Below are 13,628 nucleotides of genomic sequence, written 5' to 3' on the forward strand. Positions count from 1 at the left end.
GGTATTTAATTTATTTAGTGGGCTGTTTCATAAGATACTGAGAGACAAAGGAAAGAGAAGGAAAAAGACTGTTTTAAAGTGTCGCTCTGTTTTACAATGAAAACTTTATCAGATTCCTTATTCTTCACACGGTGACTTCCCAACTAAACTGATTTGCAATTCAAATACTTTTTCACCCAAACACTCAGGTACTTGCCGAATAGTATGCAAGGCAGCTTTTAAATCCTAATGCCTGTTATACCAACTACAGTTTTAACAGATAAATAAAGGGGCAAAGGAAGCTCAGCCAGTGGCTTTGCTGGTGATGCATGAGCCAATATGTTGTGGGAACTGGCATTTAAATGAGGCAGAGCAAGCGGAGGGTTGGCAGCACACACCTATTCACAGAAACACCACGATGTTCTACTGAACTCAGAAAAAGGCAGCAAATTTTTAATATCCCATCTCCAGGTTATCTGGGCTGTATGCAACATGACTTCATTTTGCTAGCTTGGGATCGTGTTTGGTGAGGATACTGGAGCGGGAGCAAATGACCTGTGCAGATCAAAGGAAGACATCAGAAATCAACTATTAAACTGTGTTTTGTTTCACCTCCCCCAGCAACACTAAAACACCACTTAGAGATGATGATGAATAAAGGCCACAGCACCACTGACCAGCAGGGATTGTGCAAAGTTTATCATGATACTACTAGAAATGTTTATTTTAATGATGTGTGGCAGCAAAAGCATGCCAAATCTTAAAAAATATTAAAAGATATAAGAAATTCACAGAATTATCTTATATTCACATATAGCTGTGTGCAATCCTGTCTGCTTGAATGGAGGAACCTGTGTACAGCCGAATATCTGTACGTGTCCTTATGGTTTCTACGGGCCACAGTGCCAGAGGGGTAAGTAAGTGCCATTTTTCATCTTGATAAAGGATCCAGCCTTAAAATATAAACAGCAGCCTATATTATTGCTTCCTCCACATGAAGTATGTCCAGAGATTTTCCTTGTCATAACTCCTGTGTGTCCCTTGGATGTTATAGACTATCATAATCCTCATTGTGTTGTTCGTAGTGTACCGTGAAAGAGTAAGCACTTCTTTGTGATGGCATTAATGATAGCTTAAACAATTAATCTGAAACTATCTGAAGTTGGTGATATCACTAATTAGCAATTATTAAACTAAATGTCAAGGCATGGCTCCACTCTGTTCATTTTGCACACTTCTTACTGTGCAGTGTGCTGTGTTTCAGAGCCAGATGATCATTTATCTTCAAAAGGAGCTAACGATATCACCTCCTTAACCATCCTAAAGCATAGTGGACAGGACACTTGTATAGGATTTCTCCAGATCCCTGCCCAAAGACCTGCCCAAATCTCCCTCTGCCTGACATAGAGCAGGACCCGATTTTGAATCCCTGCTCTAAAGGGGAGAACTCTAAACTGCAGCGAACCATGTCTTGGGCTTCTTGCTCACTTCATGCTGTAGAAGTCAAATTAGGGGATACTTCAACTACACATTAGCTCAGTCAGGACAGGCAGCAGTGAGGAACTTATGTTTAGAGCTCAAATAACTGGAAGACCCTTGTGCTTATACCATGTGCTTTTCAATTTTTTGGCATGGGTCTAATAACCCCCTCCTGGGTCTGGGAATATAAATACACTCTTAACATCAAATCTGAAGAAACTCAATATTAAAAGTTCTTTTCTGTTTCTCTCTCTCTCTTTTATTTCCCTGAAGTACCCAGATGAATGCAATGTCAATGCATATTTTTGGAAGTGAATGATTCACACACAAAAATCTAATTGCTTGCTGAAGCTGTTTGTTTTTGTGATGCTGGGCGTGAAGGAGAGAGGGGAAAATGATACAGACTCTGTAATTTGATGATCTTTCTCTTGGCATTCAACACAGAAGGTGCTTTTCGACACCTTGGTGATTTGGAATTTTTATTCTTAATGTTTTGGTTTAGATGAAGCTAAAACTTGAAAAATAAATATCAGCATTTGTGGGACAGGGGAAGAGAGTGGGTGGATGCTGAAAGCAAAGCAAAAGCCTTCCTCTTGCTTCATTGAGAAAGGGGGGAAAGTAAGAGTGCCAAAACAAAGCTAGCAAATATCAAACACTGAGCTGTATTTCAAAGGCAAAAGCCCTTTGCCTAGAGAGCTCAAACCTGAGAGATTCTCAAGGATATTCCTGGCACTTAACTGCAGGGATCTAAAAGCCCCTTAGGTGTTCGGAGTCAAGTCCCACTTTCTTTCCACAACCAGGAGAGAATCTGGATCTCCAGCTACGCATCCGCATTGGAGACACACCTTCCCTACCCAGACTAAGGGAAAAGCCTCTGCAGAGTGGTCATCCAGTACAGGCACCTAAATAACAACCCTGAATTTAAGTAAGGTTGATCCTCTTGACGATTTCAGTGCACAAAACCTTTGCTCTCCTTTCTCTAGCTGTTTGCATCCCCCCGTGCAAGAATGGTGGTCTCTGTGTTCGAACCAATGTGTGCTCCTGTACTGAGGGCTACACTGGAAGAAGGTGTCAGAAAAGTAAGTTACAAACTTCCCTTTGCTTCCCAATGTTCTCTGGCTCCTAATGTTTTTTTCTCCATTTTGTGTGTGTTCAGCCAAGTATTTTGCCTGAATTTCTGCCATCATGTCCTGTAGTTCTAGCAGTGCATATAAAGCACTATGTTATGTCCAAAACCAACCTGTTAATTAGAACAGCATTAGGTCAAGTCAATGTTGGGAGCAGAATCATAGAATCCCAGACTAGTTTGGGTGGGAAGGAACCTCAAAGCCCACCCAGTTCCACCTCCCTGCCATAGGCAGGAACACCCTTCACCACCCAAGGTGCCCAAGGCCCCATCCAACCTGCCCTTGAACCCTGCCAGGGATCTAGGAGCAGCCCTAGATTCTCTAGGCACCCTGTGCCAGGGCCTCCCACCCTCATAGACAAGAAATGTTTTGCTAGAATCCTCTCTAAATATTTCATGCACTGAGAATGAGTAACACTCGTATTTGGAGATGAATTAATTATTTTGCATTAAAGATTATTTTTCAGAAAAATTTAAAGCCAAAGGCAGAGCAGCTGACTGAAATCCTTAAAAATATTAGAACATCATAATTCTAGCTTAATTAAGACACTTGGTTAATAACACTTCAGCCTTGCCTTTGTTCTCATCTTGTTCTTGTCACTGCAAACTCCCTCTTCACCTTAGCTTTGGGTATTCATATTTAATTCTTCTATTCTTCTGGGGAAATAGGTTATTTTGACACTTTTACAGACTCTATTGCTCAACAATATCTGTCACCCAGGGACTTGAGGATATGTATGCGAAAACTTTCTTCTTTTCTGTTTTTTTTTTTTAATTTTTATTTTTATTATTTCTTAACCAGTTTGAAATTGGCAAAAGGGGAGCTGTGAAAACAACCACTCTTGGCAGGAAGAATCTGTACATTTCCAGAGCACTTCATGTCTCTCACACACAGAGAAAAAAAAAAGCTAGTAAAAAAATTCCTTCCAGCAACAAAAGCCCTCTCAATCCCTACACTACAGCTCTCCCCTCCTTCAGCAGAGAGAATCACGATGCACAGTTATGCCTGGCTGCAAAGTACACAATTGAATAGTCTGTTCTGGCAGGAACAAGCTGGAGGGAAGAAAGGAGGGGAAAAAAATCCTTATGTTTGGCATCTTGTTTTTGAGGTTAGAGAACATTAGAAAAGTGCTGTTTCCAGCTTCAAACACACGACCACATCTCCAGACAGATCAAAGGAAAAAGAGGTGATGATGATTGCAGTCTAGCAAAGCACTCCCCTAAACGCTCCAAGTGCTACCAACACACAGCGTGCTTCTTCCCACTTTCAAAAACATTTATCAGGTTTTGTTGCCCATCTTGGTATAATCTTTTACCAAAAAAAGAAAAAAAGCTTTCTGATATGATGAAAATATTTTTGTTCTCTCCAATCTCAGACTGCATTTCAACTCGATGGCAAGAATACAGTCTTTTTTATTTAGCCTGGTGTTTAAAAACTTAAAGAAAGGGCCTGTGTCTGTGAGGAATGAAGAGAAAAATGATCAGAGTAGAAGGCAAATGCTATTTGCTTATATACTGGCCTCTGACTGTTAATAGGTAAAAAATTCTGAGTAATGATTCTTTTTTCTGGCTTACAGTCAACTGCACATAGGACAAGTATCATAATTCATAGAAAGAAACAGGTTGTTCACAAGCTTTTCATAACAAACTGTTACTACTAGAGCTTTATGTCTTGTTGTTGTTGTCATATGATGTAGTTTCTCTCTGCTCTGCCAGAGGATCCAGATCTCTCCACTCCTTTGGAGCAAAGGACCGCAAGGCACACAGCAGAAGGGAGTCTCATCTGACCTCTGCAAACCTTTCCCCACCAATAAAATGAAGGAAGTAGCTCTCCCATCAGTTGGAGGCAGGTCTAGGTTCAATACATGTTCAAATGCCAAAGGAATTTCATGCTTTTTTTGGGTATGATTTTATATCATGTGCAATCAGGCATTATCCTGATTGGCTGAAAGGCTAGGAGTATACACATATAAATATTCCCGACCTATTTACACACATGACAAATGAAAAAGTGGAAAATAAATTGCTAGTGTGAAGATGTTCCATTGCCCAACCCCTTTTTCTTAAATAAAATGTAGAAAAAGTACTACAAGATCCATTTTGTGCTCCAAAAAGAGCTAATACATCATGTCACTCATTCTGTCTTATTTGCAGTGTCACTAACAGCTTATTTCTTTTCATAGAATCCCAGACTGGTTTGGGCTGGAAGGAACCTCAAAACCCATCCAATCCCAACCCCTGCCATGGGCAGGGACACCCTCCTCTAGCCCAGCATGCCCAAAGCCCCATCCAACCTGGCCTTGAACCCTGTCAGGGATCCAGGGGCAGCCCCAGCTTCTCTAGGCACCTTGTGCCAGGGCCTCACCACCCTCCCAGGGAAGGATTTCTTCCTTATATCTAACCTAAATCTTCCCTCCTTCAGTTTAAAACCATTTTCCCTTGTCCTATCACTCCCTGCCCTTGTAACCAGTCCCACTCCGGATTTTCTGTAGACCCTTCAGGTACTGGAAGTTACTGTAAGGTATTCCTGGAGCTTTCTCCTCCAGGCTGAACAAACCCAAGTCTCAGCCAGGATAATCTCTGCTGACAAACACATGGCTAGATTAGCCAATATGGGAAAAATAATTCATTGTGAGGGATTTTATCATTATTTTACTTGTTCTTTGCTCTCTGAATATGTTTGCAGTGTCCTTAAGTGCTTTTATACTTCTAGTACAGTTTCAAAGACCACTGGCAGCAAATCAGCTTTACTATGTACTTACACCAAGTCTCTAATCTTATAAATTTTGCATGGATTTATTGCCTGGCTAATAAAATCTATCATGATATCATAAGTAAACTTCAGATTGCGATAGACATGTCTGAAGACGTTTCCCACCCATGTATTACATGCAGAGCAGCCTAACGTTCTTGATCTTTAGCTTGGGAAAACATTTGTGGATTTGGGAAACTTCTGAGCAGAACTATTACCTTTCTGAACCAGCAGTGAATGCTTGACATTGACAGTCTTTTCAATTTCGCCACCACTTATACACAGCATTACAGTTTTTGCACAGTTACCCCTGAAACCTAATAATTACATGAATTACACCAGTAAACCCTTAGATTTCAGCTTTAATGTGCTCTAACATGGAATTAGAGCAAGGGGGAAATTCCCTGCCATGTACAGCCCTGATTGCATTAAGGATGCTATGGTTTCCAGGCTCATGGTACTGGAACACGCTTCTGGATGACCCCTTTGATGGAGCTATGTGAAGTCAGGGGAGCCAGAAGCATTTGGATGCCCATCCTGGAGATAATTTGCACATTAGGGTTGTTCCTAATGTGTGAACCCAAGCGTCTTGCAACTCAGGTGTAAGTGCCAGCCAGTTAAGTGTGACAGACATTTCTTCCCCTGTGATGAGTCATAACAAGAATAATAATCATCATTGGTGCCTGTTTCTCCAGTAATTAAGAGTCACAAGTACTTCTTTTGTCTTAACAAATATCATAAAAAGGCACCTGAATGTCTGTAACTGAAATAACAGGATAAGGAATTCACATACTCTAAACAAATTGTGCATTTGTCATGATACCAGCTTTAGGAAATGAGTTTTTTAGGTAGGAACAACATTCAGAGGGAAAGCCAAAAATCAAGTCCAATCAGGTCTTATTCACTTATCCCTTGGATATTTTGGCATTGCTTCTACTGCTTTTAGACATTTCTCTTTCCTCCTTAATATCTCACCTCCATGGACAGAAAAACAGCAGCTTCTCTTTGCTCTTGGCAGCTTTAGATTCTCAGTGAAAGGAGATAATTAAACTAAAAGCCATGGCATTCATCAAGGACAGGTTATTTCCAAACTGAACCCCAACCAGTAACCCCGAGAGCCGAAAACACGCAGGATGGAGTGGCAGCACCATGCCTTAGCCTTTGGGTTTACTGCTCTTTGCTTCCTTGATGTATGAAGAAAGGCACTCAGCCTGCAAGTTTGTGTTTAGTTTGTGTGTAAACAAACGTTGTCTCCAAAAAAACGTGTAAATCAAGCAGGCCTGATTGGCTGCCAGCTGAAATATAAGGCTTTGCCTGGTGTGTTTACTGATAAATAACTGCCTGGTGATTATGCAAACCAGACACCCACACCCAGGACGAGCGAGTGTCAGAGCTGACAGTGAAATGTATGGTTATGCCTCGGCAAGTGTACAACCTTGTATCCTCACTCGCTGTGCATTGTTTTCAGTATAATCAGTCTTGTTGAGTGGAAAGAGGCAAATGCTGGCAGCACCTCAAAATAAAATATATTTCTGGATCAACTTTGCATCAAACGGATGTACTCAGCGTTAATACTGAAGAAAAGATACTCAGTCATGGGTTTATATTCCTTTTTGAAAAAATACAGGGCTGTAACGACCCTGGGATAGCATGGCTGTAACAACCCTGGGATATGACAGCTGTAACAACCCTTAGATATCATGGCTGTAATGACCCTTGGATATCACAACTGTAATGACCCTGGGATAGCACTCCTGTTCATGAGGATTCAAAGCAGTGTTCACACGGATTTCTACTACACCCCTACAACAATTATAAACTAAGAAAACAGATTTGGCTTCATTTCTTTACTAGATGGATTTTCACAGGGCTGCGTTATAAATGGCCCTTTGAAAAGCAACACTAGTAAGGCCTGAGTCTCCTTGTGAAAGGTTGAGAGAAGGGCAGAAAAAGAGGGATTCGTGGGACCACAGACTTATCCCTTCTCTGCTGCTATCTGCTTCTAGTCAGTTCATCTCGGAGCAAAAAGGCAAGCCACAGCTCCCTCTGGAGCTCATCAGCAAGCAGAGGTCACAGGAGAACAGTGCTGAAGCATCCTCCTCCTCCCTTCTCCAGCACACCCAGCGTGCCCACAGCTCGACGTCTCATACAGCACCATGCCTTCTTGCCACTCACCTCGCATCGGTTACCTGGAGTTCACGTAACGGTTTAAAACAGGGACCCTGTTCCTACCAGCCTCTATTTTATCATGTCAGGCCGAATCCTGACGACGCTGTATACCATAAATCATCACGCTGACATTGAGACTTTGCAGATCAGATCTCAAAGTTAGTAGATAACTATTTCTCCATCTCAGTAATTCCTGCAGGCAGGATTTATAGCCAAAACACAGTGCACAATATAACTCATGTTCATTCTTCCAGCTCTGCTTGCTCCTCTTCCCCCGCTCTCTTTTACCTTCCCGGTACCACGAGGACTTTACTTGCATGAGAGCTAGAGGCAAACTGATTGGAAATATGAACGCTGAGTTTCAAAGGCAGCTTTTTGTGAAGCAATGTCATATTGTGAAAGTCACTGATTTCCCATATTCCAGCCTCCCCATGTAATGTTTCTGTAGATTGCTGCTTGCCAGCTCCATAAGCAGAAAGTTTTACTGCTCAACAAATTAGACTTCTACCAAGTTGTCATCTTGACAACTGGTGATATATCCTCCGGAATATCTTCACTGAATAGGCAGATTGACTTAAGCTAGCTAAAATCAGCCAGTTTGCAAAACCAGAGGTCCAGCATAGCCTCCCACACAACCGAGCAGGGTATCTCATCTAGACTGATGGAGCAGTTGTTTGAGTTGGGCTTGCTTTTCATCTGTCAAGGATGTGCTTAAAGGCAACAACTATTTGTCTGAGAATTCTGGCTGGCCAATAGCCTCAGATGGTGGGTGTTTGGAAACAAACAAACAGCTGCTCATAGCAGAGAGATTTTTTAGCTTACTGCTAAAAGTATTAGCTTTGCAACACAAGCGGAAAGATTGGAGGTTTGGCTTGTTGGCTGGTTGGTGCACCCTCTGGAGACAGAGGAAAAGGAAAGGCTGGTCTCTGCTCTTACTTGATTTTCCAGCCCGTGTAATAGAATAGGTTCATATTGGATGTCATCTTCTTCCCTGGTCAGGAAATACAACAGAAGATGAAGGGGGAAAAAAAGAAAAAGAAAAAAAAGTCAGGGCTACTACTGTCTTTCCCATTCAGATGAACACAACGTGATCCATGCAGCTCGCCTGGGGGAACGGGCAGAGCTCTGACTTCCAGCAGAAAGGGAGAGCTCCAAATGGGAGAGAGTGACTCAAGGTATAGCCTGGTTTGTGGTCTGCCCTCAGAGCAGTGCTCCTCTCATTTCACTCTTCACAAGGGTTTGTGACAAAACCATTAGTCGGCCTGTCTTAAAAGCTACGTTTTGTTCATATATACGTAGCTGATGCATTTATTTTAATAGGGGTTTTGAGCACATACAGCTGTCTAAATCTATTTCGCAGGAGGAGAACAAGAATATATCTGGGTGAGAACTGAATATATATCCTAAATAAGCCCAAAAGCCTTATTAAATTTTTATTCATTCCATAAGCAAAACATTCACAGACTACAGCAGGAATTTTCCTAGAGCAGAAAAATCTAGGTTTTGAGCCAGTATTTCTTTACTTGTATCTTAAAGGCACAAAAGAATCGTGCTAGATCTGCTTCCTTGTGTAAACACGTACCCAAAGTAAAAGAGCAGGGATTCCTGAATTACTGCATTTCTCTTCGCAGTGAGCTTTTCTGGGAGGCTGAGTGCCTGTTTCCACTAACTGATTTAAGAAACAAGAGTATTTTTTTAGTCTACTTTTAAATAAAATATTTTTAATGTCTCTTAAAGAGAGCATGAGATGCACCACTTGAAAAGACAACAGACAATCCCAGAGATAAGCACTGCCTGTTTATCAACAAAAAGACATCAGCAATACAGTCCTCTGCAGCACTGGTTGTCAAATAAGCCTTAGCTTGCTTCCTAAGACAGATAATAACAGGATGACAAACAGTTTAGTGCAGAGCCAATGCAGTGAGCAGTCCTCTTCTGAACCCCCTGACCAGCCTCCTACCTGAGGTCCTCAGTCTTTGCCTGGGTTATCAGCTGAACCACAGTGGCCTGTGACTGGTCTGCTTCTTGGCTTCAAACTGTGCCTCCCATGTGCTTCCCACGTCACTGTGGTTCTCCTTGGTTACCCCTTCTGAATCTCCCTTTCCCTTTGCACAGATGAGAATAAAGCAAATTGCATCAAGCACAGGCAATGGCTTAGCCCGCTCAGCACAATGAAAAGGTGCCTAAAAGGCAGGTTGGTTATACCACGAGCCCAGAAGCTCCAAAAACAATCAGCAGAGGGGAAAAAAAATGTACATGAGAATCCTCTTTCACTTATTTGGGCATGATGAGAGCAGCTCAACAGAACAACTCATACTCACTCTGCAATGGTTTGCTGACCTAATAAAACACAGAGCATTCTTCAACGAAGAGAAAATTCTTACCAAGCCCAAGGCCCTAACAACATGGGAACATAAGCTGTGCTGAGAGCATACATTATAATTCCCTGCATTCATTACGTACCAACAGTTGCAAAGACAAGAATAAAGTCCAGCTATAGTCTCTTTCAAATTAGTGGTGCTGCAATCAGACTAAAACCAATCAGAAAATGAGAAAAAGGGTTTGGTAATCATCTCAAAATCTGACAGTTCCTAAGAGAATATCCCCCAAATGTCTAAATGTGCCCCTGCACGTGGCTTTTCATTTATCATTATAGTAGCTTTCATTCTGAAAGAGGCTGAAATATTTTGCAGCTATCCAAACATCATGTCATTGTATCTCTAGAAAGAGTTTCACCTGACATGAGAGAATAGGTGAAACAAAGATCAGGAGACCCAGAGAGGGAACTATCTGAGTCCAAGGAGAGTGGAGAGTCCCCGAACTGTGTTGGAGTGACAATCCTTTGGTAGTTTTGACACCTTTCTGAGGCTTCAGAGTCATGTCCACTACCAGGGAAATTTTTGGAAGTGCAGATGGAGAGATGAGGATCCTCTTTAACTGACAGGAAACTGTCACTCAGACTTTAGTCCAGCATCTCAGTAGCTTTACCATCCAATATGCATTATTTTTACCACTTTTTTTCCCCAAACTGATACCTAAATTAGATTTATTTCCCCCTTTAACAACTCTAAGAGGCCCCATACCAGAGCACACAACAAAACAAAGACCAGATACAATTAGACAAAGTGCTGGCATTGCACTGCCATCTACATGGTCTGCAATTCAGAGCCTTTTCTCTTCTGCAATGTGTGTGAGGTCATGTGAAATAACTCATATTGCTGGAGCTGTGTGGTAAAGCGAATATATTATAAATGCAAACTGTCACCACACCCATCACAATTACATTTACGGCTCCCTTTGTGTCTTGTAGTAATTCGTTCTCCTGTGCTGCATCCCTCAGAGGGTTCTACCAGATTATTTTTACTATTCAGAAAGGTAATTTATTGAAGGAGTGCTTTGCATCTCTGTCAGAGATACGTGAAGCAAGAAATAGGGATGAGCAAACCTCGAAATGATTGGTGGCTTGATATGGGTAAGGATCCAAATTTTAAGAGAACTTTGCACAAAACTTGCAATTTTATTACACAACAAAAATCCCTTCCTTTTAAAATTTAATCTGTGGTTGTAATTACTGACATTCAGCTGATCACACGTCTGAGGTTACTGTGACAGAGCTGGAAGAGAAAGTTATTTCTTTACCCAAACCAACATAGATGAGGAATTTCAAAGAAAATCGAGCTCTGGAACAGCATACATGTCTAAAACTCAGCACAGGCAAAACTAGCTCCTTTCTGCCCTTGGAAATAGAAAAAAGGGGACTAGAAATTGCTAGTGCCCCAGATCCGTAACATGTTTTTCAGAGCTATGTGCATTTGGGACCTTCACAGCAGCAGATATATTGGTACATCCATCTCGCTAATGATCTGTTGAGCATCAGTTATACCCTCTAAAGTGGCGAATGACATTTTTTACCTTGACTAGTTTTTGCTAGTGTTAGGACAGTAGAATCCAAACAGCGGTGCCCCTTCCTAGAAACACTCTTTTTGGCCAGAACACATCTATTTTGTGATTCTTTCTTTTTTTTCAAAGGATTAAAGATCATTTACTAAGACCAAATCTTTATCTGGAGCCTAGGAGCATCCAACCAGTTGTTTCCTTACTGTGGTCAGGATGCTGTTTCATTCAAGCAGTGCCACTGGGATGCACAAGGCACCCGGAGAGATGGGGAACCTTCTTTCTAGTCGATCGATTGAATTGCATTATCTCATGAAACTGCTGGCCTAACCTTCCCATTCTTTCCCTGAGAAAAAGATCAGCAAAAACCCTGCATTTTAAGGCTGCAGCCTCATGGTTGTACCATTCCTGTCACCGAGCTTCTTCCTGGTTTTTCTGTTTCAGCAATAGGTGATGTATATTACCTATAAACTTTGGAAAAGGGCTAGAAGTGCCACTTTCAACACAAACCCCACTGCTTTCACATCTACTGGTTTCATTTTTGCCCTCAGCTTGAGTTCTGTCATCTGTATGTTCCTGACAAGACCAGCCAGTGATATTTTTAAATCTGTCCCATGCTCTGCGTCCTCACTGTGTCGCATCTCCCCAGCTACAGCTCTTTGTTTTTGAGAATGTCACACCAAATCAAGACAACCACCAAGCAGAAAGGAGAAAACGAACATTAAAACAACGTGTACACACAGAAAAAGCCCAAACTGCGACTGATCGAGCTTTCTGCTCCTCAAAAGAGCAACAGAAAGAGAGAGAGCACGTCGAATTATGTACTAGACCCACGGAGAAGTCAGCCCAAACCCAATGCCAGCCGGAAATAAAAGCTGAATCACATATGAATGACAGCAGAGGGATGGTGACTCAAAGGATACGCTGAAGTATATATCTACCAGTAGGTGTTCTTTTGGCTGCACATTCCTGTGTTCTTTGTCAGTAAGCTATAGCCTGATGCATTACCTTAGCTGGCCCACACAGATGTTACTGCTCGAGGCTATTTTCTCTCTTCCATCCAAAGGCAGAATGCATCCAGAAGCAGGTCAATTTTCTCAGCTTCTACAGGGCATTACATGAAAAAAAAAAAGTTGTCTTGAAAACTACATCTTCTAATCAGCACTGCAGCGTGACGCACTGTCTCCTCATCAGCAGCGTGGCTCAGGATACGTGATGACAGGTAATTTTTGATTCAGAAAAGAAATTGTCTGTGCAGTCTCATTGTCAGGAAAGGACATGGATGCTCAGCTGCAGCAAGGCATATTCCTGAAACACTGTAGAGCATCCCTTTCTGCCAGGATTTTTAGGTGCCTGATTTAATATTCCCTTTGTTTTGATTTTATGAGGGCGTTGATGAAGATTGTCTTATTTCAACAACATTTCAAGCCTTTCACTACTTATTATTATCTACTCCAAGCAAGAAGATGTGTAATGGGGTACTTTGCGTCAAAGGTGGCCTAGGTTCAGCTTGAAAAGTTTTTGTCTCCTCATCTACAGAAGCAGTGGGAGTCTGAAGGAATTGTCTGGCTTCTTTTAATCACTGCAAACTAATCAGCAGATATTGCTGGCTAATAATATGATTATTTGCTAGAACAAGAGGTTACTCTCAGTCACTTCTAGTATGTGCTGTCCAGCAAAGCATGCCCAGAGCTGAACTTTGCCCCCAGTCCCTTTTGGCTTTGCATAGCAGGGATATTTTGCTTAGCAGTGTGCATGTTTTAGGGGAACTGTTACTGTAAATCATAAAATCATAGAATGAGAATCTCTTGAGTTGGAAGGGACCCATAAGGACCATCGAGTCCAACTTCTGGCTCCGCACAGGGCCAGCCAAGTCAGAGCACAGGACTGAGCACATCGTCCATCTGCTTCTTGAGTTCAGCCCAGCTCGGTGCTCTGACCACATCCCTGGGGAGCCAGTTCCAGTGCCCGACCACCCTCTCAGTACAGAGCCTCTTCTTCACATCCAACCTAAACCTCTTCTGTCTCAGCTTCATGCCATTTCCTCGGGTTCTATCAATGGCAAGAAGGACAGGCAAAGGAAGACATTGGAATTGTAGGAGTCCATCACTGCTGCCACTTAGACCAGGAGAACCTACTTGACATTACAGACAATGTTTAAGGTGTTTGTTGGTTTTACTCTTGGAATTTTCATAGTCTCTGGAAATATTTATTTTATGGGAAAATTCT

The 13,628-nt window shown here is 42.0% G+C and overlaps 1 protein-coding gene across 1 annotated transcript in view; it reads left to right on the plus strand.

Moving 5' to 3' along the window:
- The window catches only part of LOC311192972 (von Willebrand factor D and EGF domain-containing protein-like), a gene marked incomplete at both ends in the record, with an annotated part of 188,717 nt that overhangs the window by 149,017 nt on the left and 26,072 nt on the right, over window positions 1–13,628 (plus strand). Inside the window, 2 exons of the mRNA XM_084265664.1 lie at window positions 797–892; window positions 2,442–2,537. Of these exons, the coding sequence (XP_084121790.1) occupies window positions 797–892; window positions 2,442–2,537 (192 nt within the window). The remainder of the gene's footprint in view (window positions 1–796; window positions 893–2,441; window positions 2,538–13,628) is intronic.

The sequence above is a fragment of the Gallinula chloropus genome (genome assembly GCF_964237585.1).
Source record: "Gallinula chloropus genome assembly, chromosome: 5".
Classification (NCBI taxonomy): Eukaryota; Metazoa; Chordata; class Aves; order Gruiformes; family Rallidae; genus Gallinula; species Gallinula chloropus.